This window comes from Gossypium arboreum, chromosome 6 (genome assembly GCF_025698485.1).
Source record: "Gossypium arboreum isolate Shixiya-1 chromosome 6, ASM2569848v2, whole genome shotgun sequence".
In the NCBI taxonomy this organism is placed as follows: Eukaryota; Viridiplantae; Streptophyta; class Magnoliopsida; order Malvales; family Malvaceae; genus Gossypium; species Gossypium arboreum.
In genome coordinates this window covers 350,105-370,991 of record NC_069075.1, presented here as the reverse complement: position 1 = coordinate 370,991, position 20,887 = coordinate 350,105, and the positions used below count along the sequence as shown (strand labels likewise).

Genomic DNA, 20,887 nt, shown 5'->3' with positions numbered 1-20,887 from the left:
TAATTTTGACATTTGAGTATTAATCACATGCTTAATGTTTTTCATCAATAGTATATAATTTTGATCGGTATAATAATAATTTTAGCCTAAAGTTTATATATTCTATCAATTTGGTCTCGATTTAACAAATTTAACCCACAAAATTTGTGTAAATGATGAAGCTAAATATGTCGATTTTTTAGAATCAAGACCAATTTGACAAAATATATAAATATTGATGGCTAAATTGTTATCATACTAATTAAAATTATGTACAATTGATGGAAAACATTAACGTCGTAATCAATTATCCTTAATTACTCACTTTCAAAATTGACAATAATTAAATTGCTTTGATTTTTTTAAGAGGGACTAGTTTATTTAATTTCAAAATTAAGAGGGATTAAAGAAGAAATTTTACCAAATACAAATCTAAAAATGTAGTCGAACATATATATATATATAAATGTGTGTGAGTGGGGAGTACAAAGGTGATGAGCAAAAAAGGTAAAGATGAAAGGGACAATTGGTGATAGAAAGTAGTTGTCTTTTGCAGCTTTAATGGGCTTTTTAAAAGAAAACAACAACATGAGGACTAAATGGAATATATTCTTTTTCCATGTCTTTTCTATAAAAAGATTAATTCTCACGTGTGTAAATTTGAGTGGGTTTTCTTGGCTTCGTTGACACATGGCTAAAATTATTAAGATTTGGATTATATTTTGCTCATTTCTACTTGAAAAATGAATAAAATAGTCTTTGTACGTTAAATTAATGAGCAATTTAGTCTTTCTGTTAAAAATTCCATCCACTTTTAGGATTAAAAATTGGTCCCTATACAACAAAATGTGGTACACGTGGGTTGTTTAGTTATTCTGTCAATTACGTTAGTTTTTATTAATAAAAATGGATGAAATTTTTAAAAAAATTGATCGATTTGCTCTTTGAACTAATGTGCAGAGACTAATTTACCCATTTTTAATTAAGGGTTGTAAAATGTAATTTAACTCTTACTCCGAGAACTTCTATAATACTTTTTGTAACACCCCTCGCCCGCATCTGACGCCGAGACGAGGTTCGAGGTGCTACCTGACTTTTACTAACACTTTCATACTAAACAGGGCCATGAAATCTCAAATAGTTAAAAACTTTTCTTTTCACATACAATCATCCCATATACGGACTTACGAGGCCCAAAACATACATCCTGAGTGGTTCGGGACCCAATCGAGAACTCATGAAAAACTTAAAAAATCTCTTGCGTTAAGACTTCACACGCCCATGTGCTCGGTAGTGTGGCGAAATAGGCTAATTATTAAGCCTTTTATCACTCTCACACCATATGCATAGATACATACTTATCCAATAACATACAACGTGACATAAATGAGCTCTTAAACATCTACAAACATGCTATGCTCAAGTTATTTTCTTATGCAATAAATATTATAGAATTTGCCTATATCATTACCACATACTAGACATAACTATCATTACATCACAAACCACTCATGAAGCATTATTAACTATTTACCAATCACTTAATCCTGCATTAGTTACTAGCTCATCAATGAATCTCAATTCAATCTCTAGGCATGCATGTTGTAAGCCACATCACAAGAAATAATAACATAAATGCATAAGAATAATCATATGGGCCCATAATGATATTAGCCGGCATAGGCCAATTTACATAACTAATACTACCTTAATAACAAGCCAATGCCTTTGGCTAAATCATAATATTACATACTCACATTAAAACCCTATACATGCCATAGACTCGAATCACTTGAGTTTACTTACTCCGATAACGTTAACTCGATAGGGTGATAATATCTCTGACGGCCTCCAACCCGAGCTAACCTGGAAACTCTAAAAAACATGGGAAAGAAGGGGGGTAAGCTTTCGCTTAGTAAATTCATATGAAAACAATAAGCAACTCATTAACTTGTTTTATCAATGTTTACAACATATTCTCAAGTTCACTACAAGCTGTCTTTTTGAGCAACAGTCACTAAATTATTTATATCTGGAGCTACGAAACTACAAATTAAGTTCCGTTAATTTTCCCTGAAACTAGACTTATTTTCCATTTTTCCATAAAATTTCCATAATTTTTGGTTAAGCCAAATAGTACAGTTTATTAGTTAAAGTCTCCCCTGTTTCAGGGTATGACCACTCTGACCCCTGTTCACTACAAACTGAATTTCTCCCTGTAAAAAATTCCAACGACCATTCTGTTTATTTCCCCTAAAAATAGACTCAATAAGGAATCCATGCATGTAAGGTATGACTCTTAATAATTTTTTTACAATTTTTGGTGAATTTCTAAAGTCAGAATAGGGGATCTCGAATTCATTCAGACCCTGTTTCACAAGAATTCAAATATCACATAATATGGAATTCTTTTTCTTCCCCTGTTTCTTTCATGTGAAAATAGACTCATTAAGCTTTAATCCCATATTTTATTCTGCCTCTAACACATTTTCCACTATTTTTAGTGTATTTTCAAAGTTACACTACTGCAGTAACTCAAATCTGTCAAGGCTAAATTACTCATTCATGATCATTGTTCACAAAATTAATACAACATCGTTTGTATAATCATCACCGAGACATTCATATCACATTTTCATTTACCATCGTACCATATTGTTGTTATGTCGAGTTTTCAACCCGAGGGTTAAGTACATACCTGTTCAAAGTATCCATTTCACAACATTTACCAATACGTCCCTTTCATCTCGAGTATTCCTCCATTTGAGTAGAATTTTACCCGTTAAACATATCGGAATATAATTCGGATACATGGAAAGTTTGCACATAAGTGCCACATATGTAGCCAAGCTACCATGTAACCCGCTCATAAGTGAACTCGGACTCAACTCAACGAGCTCGGGCGTTCGCATCCATAAGTGAACTCGGACTCAACTCAACGAGCTCAGATGCCTAGTTACATCTCACGAACTCAGACTCAACTCAACGAGTTCGAACATTCGCATCCATAAGTGAACTCGGACTCAACTCATTCGGATGCTCAACCATCCTAGTGACATGTCACTTGTATCCTAATCTATTCCTAAGGTTCAAACGGGATTTTCCTCGAACACATATCCTTGCCATCTTCCGTAAAATACCGAAACCAATACTCGGTAGCACTTTATATTTAACAGATAATACACATAACTTGCATTTTATTAGACAACTAGGGCTCATAATCTTCCATAAAAACACAGCAAACAACACATTTACTCTCATGGTAAACCCTAGACTCTTCATCATCTTGCAAAATAATCCCCTCTTATGAAAGCTTATGCTGTAGGGGTTCCAAAAATACAAAAATCATCAAGCAAAGACATTAAAATCACTTACAAGCAAGGGATATATGTTGCTGAAATTTTCCAGCTTCAAAACCCTTTCTTTGCTGCATATTTCGGTGAAGGGGAAGAGAAAAATGATAGCTTTTTCTTTTTTTTTTTTATTTGTTAATAATAAAACTATTTTGTCTAATTTTGACTTTTCAACTATTTTGTCTCCCATGGCCGGCCATCACACTTTCAATGGCCTAATTTCACTTTAAAGACCCCCAATTTAAGATACAAGGCAATTTAACACCTTTAGATATTAAAACACAACTTTTACTTTTTACGCGATTTAGTCCTTTTTCGAAATTGGACTAGAAATCGCTAAAATTAATATACCAAAATTAACATGCACTTATAAAATCATATTATAACACATAAAATAATACTAAAATAATTTTATCTGGCCTCGGAATAGTGGTCCCGAAACCACTGTTCCGATTAGGCCCAAAATCGGGCTGTTACACTTTTAACTGACATAGATGCTATTCGATTGGTATTTTATTGGCCTTGTAGCTTGATAATATATGTTCCTTGGAAAATTTAAATTAAATTTTATATTTTTATTTTCAGCAATTTAGTCTTTCTATTTTTCAATTTCAAAATTTTATATAATTGTTCATATCGTTAAATTTTATCTACTAAATTTATTAGTTTGATATTTTGAATTAAAAAAATCATTTGTTAAACATGTAACAAAGAAATTGACATTATAATGAACTTGAATTTGACAAAAAAATTGTAATAGAAGAATTAAATTATTTGAAATAAAAATAAGGATAAACTACATCCAAGGTCACTATACTATTAGTAAATTTACATTTTAGTCACTCAACTGCAAAAAGTTACAAAATAGCCACTAAATCACTAGGGTATTAAGTTTTTTATTTATTTATTAAAGTCCAGCTAGTGAGCTCCAATCAATGATTTGTTCGTCAGTATGAAAGATCAAAGCCCATTAACAAATAAAAGAATATATTTTAGATCCAAGTCGATATGACAATTAATGTCAAAGATCAAAGAAAAAGTTTTTTGGTTATTAGTTTGCAGGTTCGTAACGTTCAAAGCTGTTTTACGAAAAAATTGAATTGTAGAAAAGTAGAAGATGATTGGTGCAGACAGTGCGAACAAAGAAGGCTATACAATAGTGATTTTAATAGTCCAATGAATTAAATGAAAACTTTTGAATAGCTCAATGCCTATTTTGTAACTTTTTGAAGTTGAATGACCAAAACATAAACTTATAGTTTAATAACCTTAAGTATAATTTACTCTAAAAATAAAAGGATCAAATTTCAAATGTGTAAAATTACATACACTTGTTGCTCAAAGGTAGACCATTCGCCCAGTTTTTTTAGTTCAACGGACCATTAGCCCAGCTTGAATAAGGTATTGGACAAGACTGTATATAAATGGGTCGATAATGGCCATGTGTATCTTTACATAGACCAACAAGATTATATGTTGAATTGAGTTGTCCATGAGTCGGGTCAAATCAAGTTTGGGTTGGTCAAGTAAAAAAATTAGGTCTATTTTTAAGTTTTGAATTCGGCTCGATCTGTAAAATGGGCTTAAAATTTTGTTCAAACTTGATTCGGATAAAAAATATTAAAATTCAAGCCTGACCTGACCCATTAGTATTAAAATTTTTTATATTATCTTTTTATATAAAAATATAATACATTAAATACATTAAAATTATTAAAATAAATATTTCCTAACAAATAGAAAAAAATAAAATATACTTAAATAACACTAAAATAAGTTGAAATACCTCTAAAATAGTCACAAAATTAATAATAAAATAAGAGTTATATAATATCCAAATAATAATAATATAGTAATAATATAAAAACAAAAACAATTTTTTTATAAATTTAGGACAGATCGAGCTTGAATAAAAAAAGCTTCCTTGAAGTTTGACCCATTTAAAAAATAAGTGGATTTTATTTTATTATTTAAACTCATTTTTTAAGTTGATATTTTTATTCAAATTCTTTCACTTTTCGAATACCGATTTAAACCGGGCCGGGTAGAAATCTATGCCCAAACTACTTCCAAACCAAACCGCAAAAGTGTTGGAACCTCATAATCCAAACGCGGCAAAATTGGAACTCAAAAAGGCTTCTTTTTTAACTTTGAAAATGGCGTTCGCATTTGCACCACTTCGATTCTTAACATTGAGCCCTAGACCCATCATCATAATCTCAAAAACCCTTAATTTCCCCCCTTTTCCATCCCCAAATTTCAACCCCAATCCAAAAACCATGTCTTGGTCTTGCGCCAAATGCACTTTCCTCAACTCCCCATCCCAAACCGCCGCTTGCAAAGTCTGTCTCTCACCTCCGTCACCGTCACCGTCTTCGCCGTCTAAATGGGCTTGTAAAGCTTGCACTTTTTTGAACCTTTACAACAAATCCAACTGTGAAATCTGTGGTACAAGGTCTTGTCTTTCCAGTTTCGATGATTTGAAAGTTACTAACTTTAACGATGAAGCCGATTCCTCTGTTGGGTCTGTTTTCTTGCCTTTGAAGCCTTGTAATAAAAGGAAGATCAGGGAACCAAATCTGGGTAATGAAGATTGTATCGAATTGGGTGGTTTTCGTGGCATTAAAGCCTCCAATAAAGCTTTTCAAATAGAGGGTCAGTTTTTATTTTCTGGGTTTTTGTTTCCGTGCTTTAAAACTATTAATTTTTGTTGAATAATGTATTGCCATTACCATTTGTATTTAACCAATGTGACTAGGATGAATAAATGTAACAATTTTTCAAAGAAGGTCCTAAAATTACTATGGAGGCACTATACTAGGACTCGTATTGCATTTCTACCATTAAAGGCTAGTCTTTGTTTGTCAGCACGAGGTATATTGTTTGGTTATTAGTTTTATCAGTAGAATTTGAGGATAAATTTGCTCTTTTATTTAGAGTAGAGGGAGCAAACTGCAATTTGACTCTTGGTACAAGGGCTTTCATGATACTTTTACCCTTTGAAACTATTATATATTGGGATGAAAATGTTGTAACTTGTAAGCCAAAAAGAAGTTTCATTTTCAATCCTAGTGTTCTGTTTATAACTTCATTGTATGTCTTATGGCAACAGGTAGTAATTCAGGATCCATTAAAGCTTCATTGAAGATATTGAGCTACAATGTTTGGTTTAGGGAAGATTTAGAGGTTCACAAGAGGATGAAAGCTATTGGTGACCTTATTCAACTTCATTCCCCTGATATCATTTGTTTTCAAGAGGTTACTCCGATGATTTATGACATTTTTCGTGGGTCTAACTGGTGGAAAGGGTACCGGTGCTCTATCTCAGACGACACGGCGAGTTTGAGAGCTTACTTTTGTATACAGGTATGTTTTGATTGCCATAATTATGTGAAGTTTTTTATGCAAATGTGTATACTTACTATATTGTTTTGCAGTTAAGCAAATTCCCTGTGAAATCCTTTCGTCGTGAACCTTTTGATAATTCGATAATGGGGCGAGAACTTTGCATGACTGAGGTTGAACTTTCTGGGGGTGAAACAACGCTTGTTGTTGCTACTACCCATCTCGAGAGTCCGTGTCCTGCTCCGCCGAAATGGGATCAAATGTATAGTAAGGAACGTGTAGAACAAGCGAAAGTAGCGATCAATATTCTCGAGAATAAGCCGAATGTTATTTTTGGTGGTGATATGAATTGGGATGACAAATTAGATGGTCAGTTTCCTTTAACTGATGGATGGATTGATGCTTGGAACGAGTTAAGGCCTGCTGAAGATGGATGGACGTATGATACCAAATCAAACCAGATGTTATCGGCAAATCGTACATTACGAAAACGACTAGATCGCTTTCTATGCAAGCTGAATGGTTTTAAAGTCTGTGCAGTCGAGATGATCGGGGTAGAGCCAATACCGGGTTTATCATATACCAAGGAGAAGAATGTGAGGAAAGAGAAGAAGTTATTGGAACTTCCTGTTTTGCCAAGTGATCATTATGGCTTGCTTTTAACAATCTCAAGTCAGTAATGCCCGGTCTGGCATCATATATGGTTCGGTTTAAGCTCGAATTGTTCGTCTATTTTCATCCGTATTTGCGGTCATACTCGTATGCCGATTTTGTATAGACTAGTAACGGACTATGATGCGAATGGTTTGCAGCATTTAGCTTTTTTTGTATGAAAACTTCCATGTATGGAAATCATATGATCATTTTGTCCATGCCATCCAATTTTCTTAGTAATGATTAATGAATTAGTATACGTTTGAACATGAGGGTGTCACTTTTAAAAGGGTGAATGTACCTCTATTTTGGTCTAAGGTTAAATTGGAATAGAGTCAACATTTATCGTATAGAGATTAAATTGATCTATTTAATAATAGAGAGATTAATTTGTTTTGGTTCCTATAATATTGGTTGGATTTGGGGTAGATTTATGTCTAATATTTATATATTTTATGTTTGTCTAAGCTCAACTTGATTTAAGTTTGTGTGTGATTATCTTTCTATTTAAGGGTTAGAGAGAGATTATGAATAATTTAAGTATTATATAAAAAGAATTACAATGTATTATGCCAAAATACGTCCTCCCTCTACCAACCCATCCAACCTACTCCACTCTAATTTCTCCATTTTATTTTTTAATTATTGATAAAATTAAAATGGGTTTGAATAATTAAAAATAATATATATTTTTTTCTATGGTGAATAAAAATTAATATTTTCATTAATTTTGAATTTATACTTTTATGGTCATCCGAGATAAGGTGCATGATTAAAAGGTTAACTTGTTTCACGTTAACGGTCACATGACAACTCAAGTATGAAACGTAATTCGTGGTTGTTCATTTTAATAATATCATTTTTAAGGTTCAAATCCATATTCTATCTTTAAGAATATAAATCATCTTGCCATTGTACTCAATATTTAATGATAAATAAATTTATTTTGAGAAACGACAAATGAGATTTGATTTTCGGTTGAATCCTTTTAGCATAATAATCATAAAAATCATTAGATTGCAAGTATAGTCGATTTTGTTACTATAATTATTACGAGTCACGGCGCATAAAATAATTAAAAAAATATTGTAAAATTAAATTTTCTCTCACTTAAATTAAAAAAGATAGGATTATTAGTTTCATTACCTACTCCACCATCTCTAGTTGATTAATAGCATAATATATTGAATTAAATATATGCAGTCTCATAACACCATAAGTATAAGGAAAATGGTTTTGTACAATTGTTTGTGTTTTTTTATTGGATTTGGTTAAGACCAATGTATGTTGTATAATAATGTAATATTATTTGTCGGCTATGGTTGACTTCACAAGAAAATTTTGGATTTGTCTTTTGACTTCAATGTCCTTTTTTCATTATTCGCGGGGGGCAAAATTTCATTTGTCCCTTTGAAACGCAGTAATTATCGTATAATGATCGTCGGGTACTGAACTTTGTGGTGTATAAATAGGTGATCATGGAGATGGAGAGTGAAACCAAGCAAGTGTGGGTCTAGTTCTTAGTCTATTCCCAAACAATGGCAGCAATGGATGCTAAATTGTGGTATCTGGGTCTTGTTTTTTTAAGTATTGCTGGTTCTTTAAGTCTTGTTGTTGGAGGAGGTGATGTTGGGTATAATGGTGATAATGGGGATGATAATCGTTGTTTATATAGAAGATGGCGAAGTTGTGGTAGTTTCTTTGGTGGTGGAGGTGGAGGAGGAGGAGGTGGTGGGGGTGGAGGTGGAGGAGGTGATGCTTCAAGTAATGGTATTGGATATGGAGAGGGGCATGGTGTAGGAGGAGGTGTAGGGGGTAGTGCTGGTGGGGGTGGTTTTGGAGGAGGTGGTGGAGGTGGAAGTGGAAGTGGTTATGGTAGGTTTGGTGAAGGGTTTGGTCATGGTAGTGGTTTTGGTTTTGGTGCAGGAGCAAGCATAGGAGGAGAAGGAGGTGGCGGTGGAGGCGGAGGAGGTGGTGGTGGTGTTAGTAAAGGTTCTAGTGGAGGTTATGGCCATGGTAATGGTTATGGTGCAGGTATTGGTGGTGCAAGTGGAAGTGGAAGTGATGGGATATCAAGTGGTGGCGGCGGAGGAGGGGGAGGTGGTAGTGGGGGTGGTTCTGGTGGAGGCTCAGGTCATGGTAATGGTTTTGGTGCAGGTTTTGGGATAGCTGGCATTGAAGGAGGAGGAGGAGGTGGTGGTGGTGGTGAAGGCAATGGTGGAGGTGGTGGAAATGGAGGAGAAGGATATGGACATGGGGAAGGCATGGGAATGGGAATGGGAATGGGAGGGGGTTCAAATGTTGAGAAAGGACATGGTGGTGGCAAAGGTAACATGGGATTTGGTATGGGAATGGGAATGGGAATGGGCATTGGGGTTGGTTTTGGAACAGGAACAAGTGGAGTTAAAGACACAAATACTGAACATGGTCATCCTTAGACCTACACATGCATGGTTTCACCTTCTACAATGGATATCCTATGTCTCATGTTCAAGTTTAGAAACTTCGAGATTTGTTTGTCAAATAAAGCTCTTTCTTTTGTTTTCTAATATGCATGCATGCATGCATGAATGCTTTAATCTACTTTTCATCATCTCTATAGTATTGAAGGCAGATATTTTCATTTTATCAATATATTTAAATGAATAAAACGAGTCTAGAAAAATTAATTTTGTAGATTAAAAAGTAAAAATGGAAGATATTAATTTTAATTTAAATTTTTTAAGAGTATTATTAGTATAAATATAGTACAATTATAAATAAAAATATATGTCGAATCAAGTATAATGTAGAATCAAATCAATACAAAATATAACGAATAAAAAATTGAAAACAATCGAACCAGACTAAAAAAAATTGAAAAAACTCACATTTAACATATTTACAAAATAAAATGAATCATGGAGACAATCAAACCAAATCGGATTCTAATTTTTTTTTTTTAAATAGGAGTTGAGAAATTGCTAGTAGAATGATGGTACTATTTGTGTTTAAGTTATTGGGCTTAAAGATAAGTAATCCTTCAAAACGTTGATCGACATTTTGCTTACATCATAATGGAAGAAAGAAAATGTGAAACATATTTGGGGTAATCAAAGCCATCCAATCAAGTCCCTTTCCTTCAGGGTGTTAAATTACCTACAACAAAGGCAATAATAATAACCTTCAACTATTTTACTATAGTATTTCCCTTTGGGTTTGCATAAATTAGTGTCCATCTTACAAAATTGTGTACATGGTAGAGTGGGACGAAGGGCGAGGTAAAGCATGTCAATAATGGAGTACTGTTGGATTTGAAAATTGTAGTAATCACTTTCTTATTCTAATTTCCAAAGAATGTGGTTAATACATGCATCAACCATGAAATTCCTATTTATATTCAATTTTGAATCTATGTCTTGTATACATCATTATCTTACAAATTGTACAAATATATGTATACCATTGGTTAATTTAATGAATGAAAGAATGAAATAAAGAATCTACACATCAAAAAATATTGGATCAAAAGAGCTTGCTTGCAAATTCATCCATGGGGCTTCCTTCTATACGAGAATAGCTTGATTTTTTGGCAACATCTCTTAGTTCTGATAAGCTTCTTCCCAATTGCAATGCCACTTTCATTTCAAACAACTCCCCATTTTCTCTTTTCTCCACATCACTTTCCTCCAATGTTGATTCAATCGATTCTTGCATATGTTTAAAGAACCCGGCGTTGTTCCTGTACATCTCGAACACCATACCAACTTGGCCACTGTGCTCGAAGGTGTTCACAGCTGAAGCTAAAGCTCCTGCGACAGCCGCCACTGTTGCCGCCCAAGGACCGTTGGAAGAAACCATGAAAGCCGATCCTAGAGCTGCTATTCCAGTTAGCAATGGCCCTGATGTAGCTAAAACTTTGTTCATGTTCAAAGCCTTGTTGCCTAGTCTCTCGTAATCTTCACTGTCTTTTCTCTTTATCACTTCAACCACTTCTCTCATTTCCATTTCCAATTCCTTGGTCCACCCATTTTTGTTCTTCAATGTTTTGTTTGAGTTTGGAGACTGTTTTGTAGGCCACCAAGCAGCAGGCTCTAAACTTGCAGGGAATTTGTCAAGCATAACACCAAGCAAAGGAAGAGGGTAAGCTTTGTCAAGTGCCAACACTTTCTCCATGGCATCATTCACGTCATCTTGGCATGGAGAACCAACAGCAAGTAGGGTTTTGATTTGGGATTGCAGCTGCTTAAACAATCTCGTGGCATTACGTTGCTCTTCCACAAGCTGTGAGGGTTGAATCTTATTCATCAATACCAACATCCCAGTGGCTGCTGAGAACATCACACTGGATGCCAACTTCAAACCCATAGCAGAAACCCCAGCGCCAACGCCAGTTACGGCGGCGACACCTACCATTGTTGTGGCGGTGAGGGTAATCATATTGATGGAGTTGAGTAGAAGGGTGTTCCAGTTATCTCGTTGTTCCCCAATGTTGTTATGCATCTCCACTCTGTCACCTATCGCCTCTAAGATGGCATACAGTTGAAAGGTAGCCGTTGAAACAGATGAGGTTTGTTGAACCAATGGTGTGCTATGGACATTGTTTTGGATTGGGATTTTGTTGATGAACCCGTCTTTACTATTCAATTAATCGGGCTGTGTTTTGGGTTGTTGTACTTTAGGGGCTGAAAATCTTACCGATGGGAGCTTTGGGATGGATATAGCAGCACGGATTTGGTTTGAAGAAGAAGATGATGATAAGAGAAAATTAGAAGCATGTAAAGAAGCCATATGTATATATGTATATATGTATGTATGTATATATATGAAAAAAAGAGAGGAAATATAGAAATTTGGTGGGTTGATTGCAGGCTTTGAGCAAAGGAAATTAAAGAAGGGATTTAGAGATGAAAGGTGAAATGGAGGCGTACTTATAGCAAGCAGTGATGGATAGCTGATTTGGTCTGCTAATTTGACTGTCTGATTGAATTGACCAATCTTTGTTACATTAGCTGACCTATTAAAAGGTTGTCTCGTTCAATGTTATATAAAAAATAAAAGGAAAAACTAACATTCAGTCCTTAAATTCAACAATTTTTTTAATTTTAGTCCTTCAGTCTATATTAATCTCATAATTTACCAACTTTTTCCATTTGGATTCATGTGACAATATGACATTCTAATATCGTGCAACGCCATCACCAAAAAATTATATTTTATAAAAGAATTTAGGTTATGATGTGATATAATGTCAGAGTGTCATGTCATCATATAAACCAAAATTAATAAAATTGTCATTTTCATAGATTAGTATAAAAAAAAATGTTTACAGACCAAATAGAGAAAAATTTAAAAAAATTAAGAACTAAATATTGACTTATCTCAAAATAAAAATAAAAAAGGGCTCAATATAACATCTGATACCTAAACTTGACAATTTTTTCTTAATTTGATACTTATGTCCACGAAATTAACTAAAAATTTGACTAAGGTAAGTGCACTTATCAATTAATAGTATAGCTACGGTGAGCAAAGAACAAAGCAACAAAGAACAAATCAAGTAATTACTGTCTTTGTATTATTTAACTGAATAAATCGAGTGGTTGATTAAAACTAAAATTAATTAAATTAATTCACTAATGAACACAATAAAGAACAAAACAAGAAAATAAACGATTAATAACCAAGAAACGAAACAATACCCAGGAAAGAATTCACCTAGATTCCATCTGTCACTATCAATTTGAATTACGCAATTTCTTTACTTAATATTTTGATCCGTAGAAATCTCTAAATCATATTAATATCTCTTTCAAGAGTAAAAACAATTGACTCTAGGTTGATTAATTGAAAATTCTTTCTAATTAAAACCCCTATTATGACATTAACTTGTGCTATGGATTTCCCTACTAGATTTGACTCTAATCCAAGAGATTTATTTCCTTTTACTTATTTAAAAGATAAAACCAAAATAATCTTTTATATTTTCTTTTGGTTTAATGTATAATTTAATATTTTAGTATTTAATTCGAGTTTTAGAGTTAATTTGATAAAAATCATCGTTAAATAATAATAGTAGCTATTAAATCAACCCTAAAATCGAATTGAATCACATAATGAAAACTTAAATATATTCACAGTTGACACTAATTTGATTCTATTAACAAAATCACGAAAAATTCAAACCTAATAATATTAGATAATAATCTTTTGCGTACCAAAATATATTATTTTTGTCAAATACATATGTAAGGAATTAGACCAAATAATAGCACAAATACTAAATGATATATAAAACATGTTTTGACTTTTTGGTTTTGTTTTTAAACATGGCTGAAAGCAACAATTCTTACATTTATAAATTGTTTATTCATTAATTAAGAAATATTCTGAGCCTCAAGTAATTGACAACTTGTTTAATAAAATAGATTTATTGTGACTTAAGTTTTCCACCTTTGCTCCATTACTTTTGGAATGGTGGCTCGGTCTTAATTCTAATTAAATAATAAAATTATACAAATATTAATATAAAAATATCCAAAAAATGTGAAAAAAAATTTATCAAATCAAAGTAATTATATAAAAAATTATTTAGAAAAAAAAAAGTGAGACATGGCAGGGAATTACAAGGGCATGAAGTAATGTTGTTACGAAAGAGCTAAGACAAAAAGACTGTTGGTCCCTAAGGACCGGAGGCGGTTGTCTGGTTTGAAGGTTTTATTACTCGTGTTTGGTGTTGAATGTTAATTGCTAAGACTCGGCCAACAGTTGGGTGACATCCCAATACCATCAAACATGAGCCGTCTAATTTGTATGCCAACAGACAAATGTTGTTCAATTGTAGTTCATGTTTCAAAGGTTTAGACCTTTTTCTTCCCTTTCAAACCCCATTCAGTTTGAAGCTACACTCTTTCAAATTGAAATTCTTTACTTGCATGTAATATCGTTTTAAAGGGTCAATGGAACGACTTTAATATTTGCTTGTGCCGTCCCTGAAGTTATTACAAATAACTCATAAATATAAAATGCAATGGAAAAAGAGAAAGAGATTATGAATATATTTAATATTTATGTAAGTGACGATGATATTCAGATTTTAACTTGCATGGCAAAGAGGGAAAACGGGGTGATAGATTTGACAATACTTATCCCCATCCCTCTCCATTATCATCCTTACCTATATCTCAGTGACCGTTGAAGCAAAAATAGCGATTAAGAGTATTAGTTCATTTGACATAGATATTATTGAAGATTTTTAAAGGTTGCAAGTTTAAGTGAATTTTAGACATGTATTGTGTTGCTCGTGTGAGTATTAGTTTAGGTTGAATGGTAGAGTAGAACATATATATATATATATATATATATATATAAACTTAGATCAATTCTTACATGAACTTGAAAATTTGACTCGAATAATTTAAACTTAAATCTTATCGAAAATGAATTAGCTATAACAATTAAAAAATGAAATCTAAATAATTTAAATTTAAAATGAGATAATAAAAAAAACATGAAATGACTCAAAGTAGGTTACATATGAAGAAAAAACAATAATCAATTCCAAAGGATATGGTAAATGAGATACGTTGATTTGTATGCATGAACCATGAAATTTCTATTTCTGTTCATGATTCAACCTATGTCTTATGTATATCATCATCTTCCAAAATTGTACAAATATATGTATATCATTGGTTAATTGAATGAATGTAAGAATCTATACGTCAAGGAATATTGGATCAAAAGAGCTTGCTTGCAAATTCATCCATGGGGCTTCCTTCTATACGAGAATAGCTTGATTTTTTGGCTACATCTCTCAGTTCTGATAAGCTTCTTCCCAATTGCAATGCCACTTTCATTTCAAACAACTCCCCATTTTCTCTTTTCTCCACATCACATTCATCCAACGTTGATTTAATCGATTCTTGCATAAGCTTAAAAAACCCAGCGTTGTTCCTGTACATCTCGAACACCATACCAACTTGGCCACCGTGCTCGAAGGTGTTCACAGCTGAAGCTAAAGCTCCTGCGACAGCCGCCACTGTTGCCGCCCAAGGACTGTTGGAAGAAACCATGAAAGCCGATCCTAGAGCTGCTATTCCAGTTAGCAATGGCCCTGATGTAGCTAAAACTTTGTTCATGTTCAAAGCCTTGTTGCCTAATCTCTCGTAATCTTCACTGTCTTTTCTCTTTATTACTTCAACCACTTCTCTCATTTCCATTTCCAATTCCTTGGTCCACCCATTGTTGTTGTTCAATGCTTTGTTTGAGTTTGGCGACTGTTTTGTAGGCCACCAAACAGCAGGCTCTAAACTTGCAGGGAATTTGTCAAGCATAACACCGAGCAAAGGAAGAGGGTAAGCTTTGTCAAGTGCCAACACTTTCTCCATGGCATCATTCACGTCATCTTGGCATGGAGAACCAACAGCAAGTAGGGTTTTGATTTGGGATTGAAGCTGCTTAAACAATCTGGTAGCATTACGTTGCTCCTCCACAAGCTGTGAGGGTTGAATCTTATTCATCAATACCAACATCCCAGTGGCTGCTGAGAACATCACACTGGATGCCAAATTCAAACCCGTAACAGAAACCCCAGCGCCAACGCCAGTTGCGCCGGCAACACCTGCCATGGTTGCGGCGGTGAGGGTAATCATATTGATGGAGTTGAGTAGAAGGGTGTTCCAGTTATCTCGTTGTTCCCCAATGTTGTTATGCATTTCCACTCTGTCAGCTATAGCCTCTAAGATGGCATAAAGTTGAAAGGTAGCCATTGAAATAGATGAGCTTTCTTGAACCAATGGTGTGCTATGGACATTGTTTTGGATTGGGATTGTGTTGATGAGCCCATCTTTACTATTCAATTGCTCGGACTGTATTGTGGGTTGTCGTAATTTAGGGGCTGAAAATCTTACCGATGGAAGCTTTGGGAGGGATATAGCAGCACGTATTTGCTTTGAAGAAGAAGACGATGAGACGACAAAATTAGAAGCTTGTAAAGAAGCCATATATATATATATATATATATATGATTAGGAATATTTTGAATGGAAATTTAGAAAATTAAAGAATAGATTTGTAGATGTTTTAGGGACGAAAGGTGAGGGACTGCGATTGAGGCGAATTTATAGCAAACTGACGATAGTTTAGGCTTAGCTGCTGATTTGGTCTGCTAATGTGTTGGAAAATCTGACTGTCTCCTTGACTTGACTTATCTTTATTACATTGGATGACCTATCAAGAGGTTGTCTCGTTCAATGTTATATAATAGGTTAAAACTTGCCGCGAGTCCCTTTAGTTTTCATAAAATTGGAATTTAATCCCTGTACTTTTTCTTTTAGAAATTCAGTCCTTCTGCTTTTCAGATTTAGCATTAATAAATTGTAATTATAATCTCTTAAAAATTATATTAAGGTTATTAATTTTAATGTATATTTTATCAATCATTCACCATATAATTTATTCAACATTAAAAATATTTCATTCTTTAAATGAATTGGTCAATAATAGACTAAACTAAAATCAAGGATAACATTGATAACTATATGAACACAATTGATTAAACTCAAGTTGGTTTCATCTTTGATTTTTAATTTGAAAATATTTTTTATTGAATTAGTAAAGTAGTCTATTTGATTATTTAATGTTGAATATATGAATTTCCTTTTACTTATCTACAAGACAGAGGCTAAATTACTAATTTTTTCCCATTTTAGTATTAAATTTTATAATAATCGTTTTATTTTTTCACCTTTGCTCGAGTATTTGAAAATATTTTAAGTTTTGAATCGAGAAATTAATTTAATTTAATTTTCTAATTTGAATAAACCTGGATAAAATTCTCTCATTTATAATTAATTTTGTCATTGAGACAAAGCTTTATTGAAAATCAATTATATAATGTTTAAGTGCATATTGTCTTTCGTTTTAAGAGTTTTAAAAGAGTTATAAGTAATAATAAAAATTGTATAATAAACTAGGACCAAATCAAACTAAATTCGGGCTAGGGTATGAAAAAGATATAGGTAAATTCACTTTTTATGACTTGAGCTTGGCAACGGTTCTCACATGGGGGGGTTTAGATATTTTTTTGGTCCCAGTTAATCCTTAAATTTGACAATTCTTTTTACATTTGATCTTGAACTTTTTATTTGTCCAAGTTAATCTCTAAGCTTGGCAATTGTTTCCATATTCGTACTTTAACTTTTTTGTCTAACTTTTTCTTAAGGAAATATTAGGGACTAATTTAAAAAAAAATCAAGCCCCGGCATTAACCCAAAATATTTTAAAATCATAAGGTAGTAGAGGAGAGCATGTGGTAGGCTTGAGTTGTAGCCGAAATGTTTTCAAAACATTTGTAATCATCCCAATATATATTAGAAAAACAATAAGACATTAAGTAATGTTGTTACGCAAGAGCTAAGACAAAAGGAGCGTTGGTCCCTAAAGACCCTCGGCGGTTGTCTGGTTTGAAGCTTTTATTACGCGTTATTGGCGCTGAAAGTTAGCCAAGTTGCTCAACACTCAGCCAGCAGATGGGTGACATACCAACGAGAAATGGTCTAATTTGTAAGCCAATTATGAAGACAAGGGATCAATGTTTTTCAAATCTCCTTCAAGTTTCAAAGATTTCCATGCAATCCATGCATTCCTCAAAGCCAATTCATTTTAAAGGCACGCATTGAATTGTTTCTACCAGCCTCTTCTCTTCAAATCTATTTGCCTAATTGGTCCCTAAAATCGTTTTAAATGATCAATCGATCAGTTTTGGTATTTACTTGTGCCACTCGATGTTTTTGATTTACTATTTTACTTTTACATATTTAGCTTTTAAAAGTATAAAAATAAAATAATATAGTAATTTTATTTCATCTCTTACAAAATGAACAATTAAGACAGAAAAATTAAACAGATTAAATATTAGTTCAATTGACATAAGTGTTGTTGAAGATATTTAAAAGTTACAGGTTTGAGTGGATTTAAATTTGTAATGTGAGCTTCATGTGAATACCATTAATTGAGGGTTTAAATTATAATAAAAATGTATGAAAAAAACACCGAAATGACAAAAAAAAATTAAATAACCCAACCCATAATAACCTAATTAAATAACTCCTCGTACAAACTCAATCTAAAATGAGTTGGACTAACAAATCTAATATAACTTCAACTCCAAATGTCTCCACCACCTAACCAATTAAGTAAAATTACACGATTAGAAGGATATGAAACAAAAAATAGTAATCACTTTCTTATTCCAATTTCCAAAGAATGTGGTTAAGATACATTGATTTGTATGCATCAACCCTATTTATATTCAAGATTGAACCTATATCTTGTGTACATCATTCATCTTTACAAAATTGTACAAATATATGTATATCATTGGTTAACTGAATGAATCAAAGAATATTGGATCAAAAGAGCTTGCTTGCAAATTCATCCATGGGGCTTCCTTCTATACGAGAATAGCTTGATTTTTTGGCTACATCTCTCAGTTCTGATAAGCTTCTTCCCAGTTGCAATGCCACTTTCATTTCAAACAACTCCCCATTTTCTCTTTTCTCCACATCACATTCATCCAACGTTGATTCAATCGATTCTTGCATATGCTTAAAGAACCCAGCGTTGTTCCTGTACATCTCGAACACCATACCAACTTGGCCACCGTGCTCGAAGGTGTTCACAGCTGAAGCTAAAGCTCCTGCAACAACCGCTACTGTTGCCGCCCAAGGGCTGTTGGAAGAAACCATGAAAGCTGATCCTAGAGCTGCTATTCCAGTTAGCAATGGCCCTGATGTAGCTAAAACTTTGTTCATGTTCAAAGCCTTGTTGCCTAATCTCTCGTAATCTTCACTGTCTTTTCTCTTTATTACTTCAACCACTTCTCTCATTTCCATTTCCAATTCCTTGGTCCACCCATTGTTGTTCTTCAATGCTTTGTTTGAGTTTGGAGACTGTTTTGTAGGCCACCAAACAGCAGGCTCTAAACTTGCAGGGAATTTGTCAAGCATAACACCAAGCAAAGGAAGAGGGTAAGCTTTGTCAAGTGCCAACACTTTCTCCATGGCATCATTCACGTCATCTTGGCATGGAGAACCAACAACAAGTAGGGTTTTGATTTGGGATTGCAGCTGCTTAAACAATCTGGTAGCATTACGTTGCTCTTCCACAAGCTGTGAGGGTTGAATCTTATTCATCAATACCAACATCCCAGTGGCTGCTGAGAACATCACACTGGATGCCAACTTCAAACCCATAACAGAAACCCCAACGCCAACACCAGTTGCGGCGGCAACACCTGCCATGGTAGCGGCAGTGAGGGTAATCATGTTGATGGAGTTGAGTAGAAGGGTGTTCCAGTTATCTCGTTGTTCCCCAATGTTTTTATGCATCTCCACTCTGTCAGCTATGGCCTCTAAGACGGCATAGAGTTGAAAGGTAGCCATTGAAACAGATGAGGTTTGTTGAACCAGAGGTGTGCTATGGACATCGTTTTGGATTGGGATTGTGTTGATGAGCCCATCTTTTCTATTCAATTCCTCAGACTGTATAGTGGGTTGTCGTAATTTAGGTACTGAAAATCTTACCGATGGGAGCTTTGGGATGGATATAGCGGCATGGATTTGGTTTGAAGAAGAAGATGATGAGAGGAGAAAATTAGAAGCTTGTAACGAAGCCATATATGTATATATGATTATGAATATTTTGTATGAGAAAAAGAAAGCAGGAAATTTGGAGATTTTGTGGTAGAAATTTGATGCTTTGAGGAAAGGAAACTAAAGAAAAGTTTTGGAGATGAAAGGTGAAATGAAGGCGTATTTATAGCAAACAACGATGGATAGCTGATTTGGTCTACCAATGCGTTAGGAAAATTTGACTGTATGATTGAATTGACTAATCCCCTCTTATATTGGCTGACCTATTAATAGGTTTGTCTCGTTCAATATTATATAATAGGTTAAAATATGCCATGAGTCCTTATACATTTCGTAAATTTATAATTTAGTCCCTATATTAGTTTCTTCTAGGAATTTAGTCTCTCTACTTTTCAGATTTCAAAATTTAAGTCCAATTGTTAAAATATTAAAACTATTTTGTTAAATTTAAGTTCATTAAAACATCATTTTAATTACATTGCTATTTCCTATCAAGTGAGCTTTTTTATTATTATTTCAAAATATCACATAATCAAATTTAATAAAAATTATAAAGACTAAATTCCAAATATGTGAAGAGTGTTGGGACCTATGGCATATTTTAACCTAAATAATAAAACAAAAGGGATAAAAGTAATATATAGTCCTTATACTTAGCAATTTTTCTCAATTTAGTCCCTAAATATTTTTTGTCCATGTTAGTTTTGGAACTTAATTTTTTCCTAATTTTAGTTCATGTAATGACATTCAACTCTAATATTGAACCACACTATCACCTAAAAATTATATTATTTAAAAAATAATTAAGCGATGCATAACACAATCTCAAGATACCATATCATCACATAAAAATTGAAAAATACCAAATTGAGGGACTAATATGAAAAAATTAAAACAACTAGAAGTTAGAACACACACAAG

The 20,887-nt window shown here is 33.5% G+C and overlaps 4 protein-coding genes, 1 long non-coding RNA gene and 1 pseudogene across 6 annotated transcripts; 2 read left to right on the top strand and 4 right to left on the bottom strand.

Annotated features, from left to right (window-relative positions):
- Window positions 1-1,506: 1,506 nt before the first annotated feature.
- Window positions 1,507-3,450, bottom strand: LOC128294182 (uncharacterized). 2 transcript variants are annotated; one of them, XR_008284470.1, is made up of 2 exons: window positions 3,355-3,450; window positions 1,507-1,854 (listed from the first exon to the last, which is right to left on the bottom strand). It is a non-coding gene; the product is annotated as an uncharacterized LOC128294182 (long non-coding RNA). The 2 variants fall into 2 exon arrangements; XR_008284469.1 differs by lacking the exon at window positions 3,355-3,450 and adding an exon at window positions 2,678-3,239.
- Window positions 3,451-5,427: 1,977 nt separating this feature from the next.
- On the top strand, window positions 5,428-7,739 carry LOC108480992 (uncharacterized). Its single transcript, XM_017784150.2, has 3 exons — window positions 5,428-5,987; window positions 6,445-6,698; window positions 6,770-7,739. The coding sequence occupies exons 1-3, from the start codon at window positions 5,489-5,491 to the stop codon at window positions 7,355-7,357; spliced, it is 1,341 nt and encodes a 446-aa protein (XP_017639639.1). The 5' UTR covers window positions 5,428-5,488; the 3' UTR covers window positions 7,358-7,739.
- A 1,130-nt stretch (window positions 7,740-8,869) lies between these two features.
- On the top strand, window positions 8,870-9,769 carry LOC108481122 (glycine-rich cell wall structural protein 2-like). The gene has a single exon (XM_053029780.1). It carries the CDS (start codon window positions 8,870-8,872, stop codon window positions 9,767-9,769), a length of 900 nt encoding a protein of 299 aa, XP_052885740.1.
- A 1,066-nt stretch (window positions 9,770-10,835) lies between these two features.
- Window positions 10,836-12,101, bottom strand: LOC108481121 (probable F-box protein At4g22030; annotated as a pseudogene).
- Window positions 12,102-15,049: 2,948 nt separating this feature from the next.
- LOC108481120 (probable F-box protein At4g22030) lies at window positions 15,050-16,315 on the bottom strand. Its single transcript, XM_053029453.1, has one exon. The coding sequence runs from the start codon at window positions 16,313-16,315 to the stop codon at window positions 15,050-15,052; it is 1,266 nt and encodes a 421-aa protein (XP_052885413.1).
- A 2,283-nt stretch (window positions 16,316-18,598) lies between these two features.
- On the bottom strand, window positions 18,599-20,054 carry LOC108481119 (probable F-box protein At4g22030). Its single transcript, XM_017784287.2, has one exon. The coding sequence runs from the start codon at window positions 19,988-19,990 to the stop codon at window positions 18,725-18,727; it is 1,266 nt and encodes a 421-aa protein (XP_017639776.2). The 5' UTR covers window positions 19,991-20,054; the 3' UTR covers window positions 18,599-18,724.
- Between the last annotated feature and the right edge of the window lie 833 nt (window positions 20,055-20,887).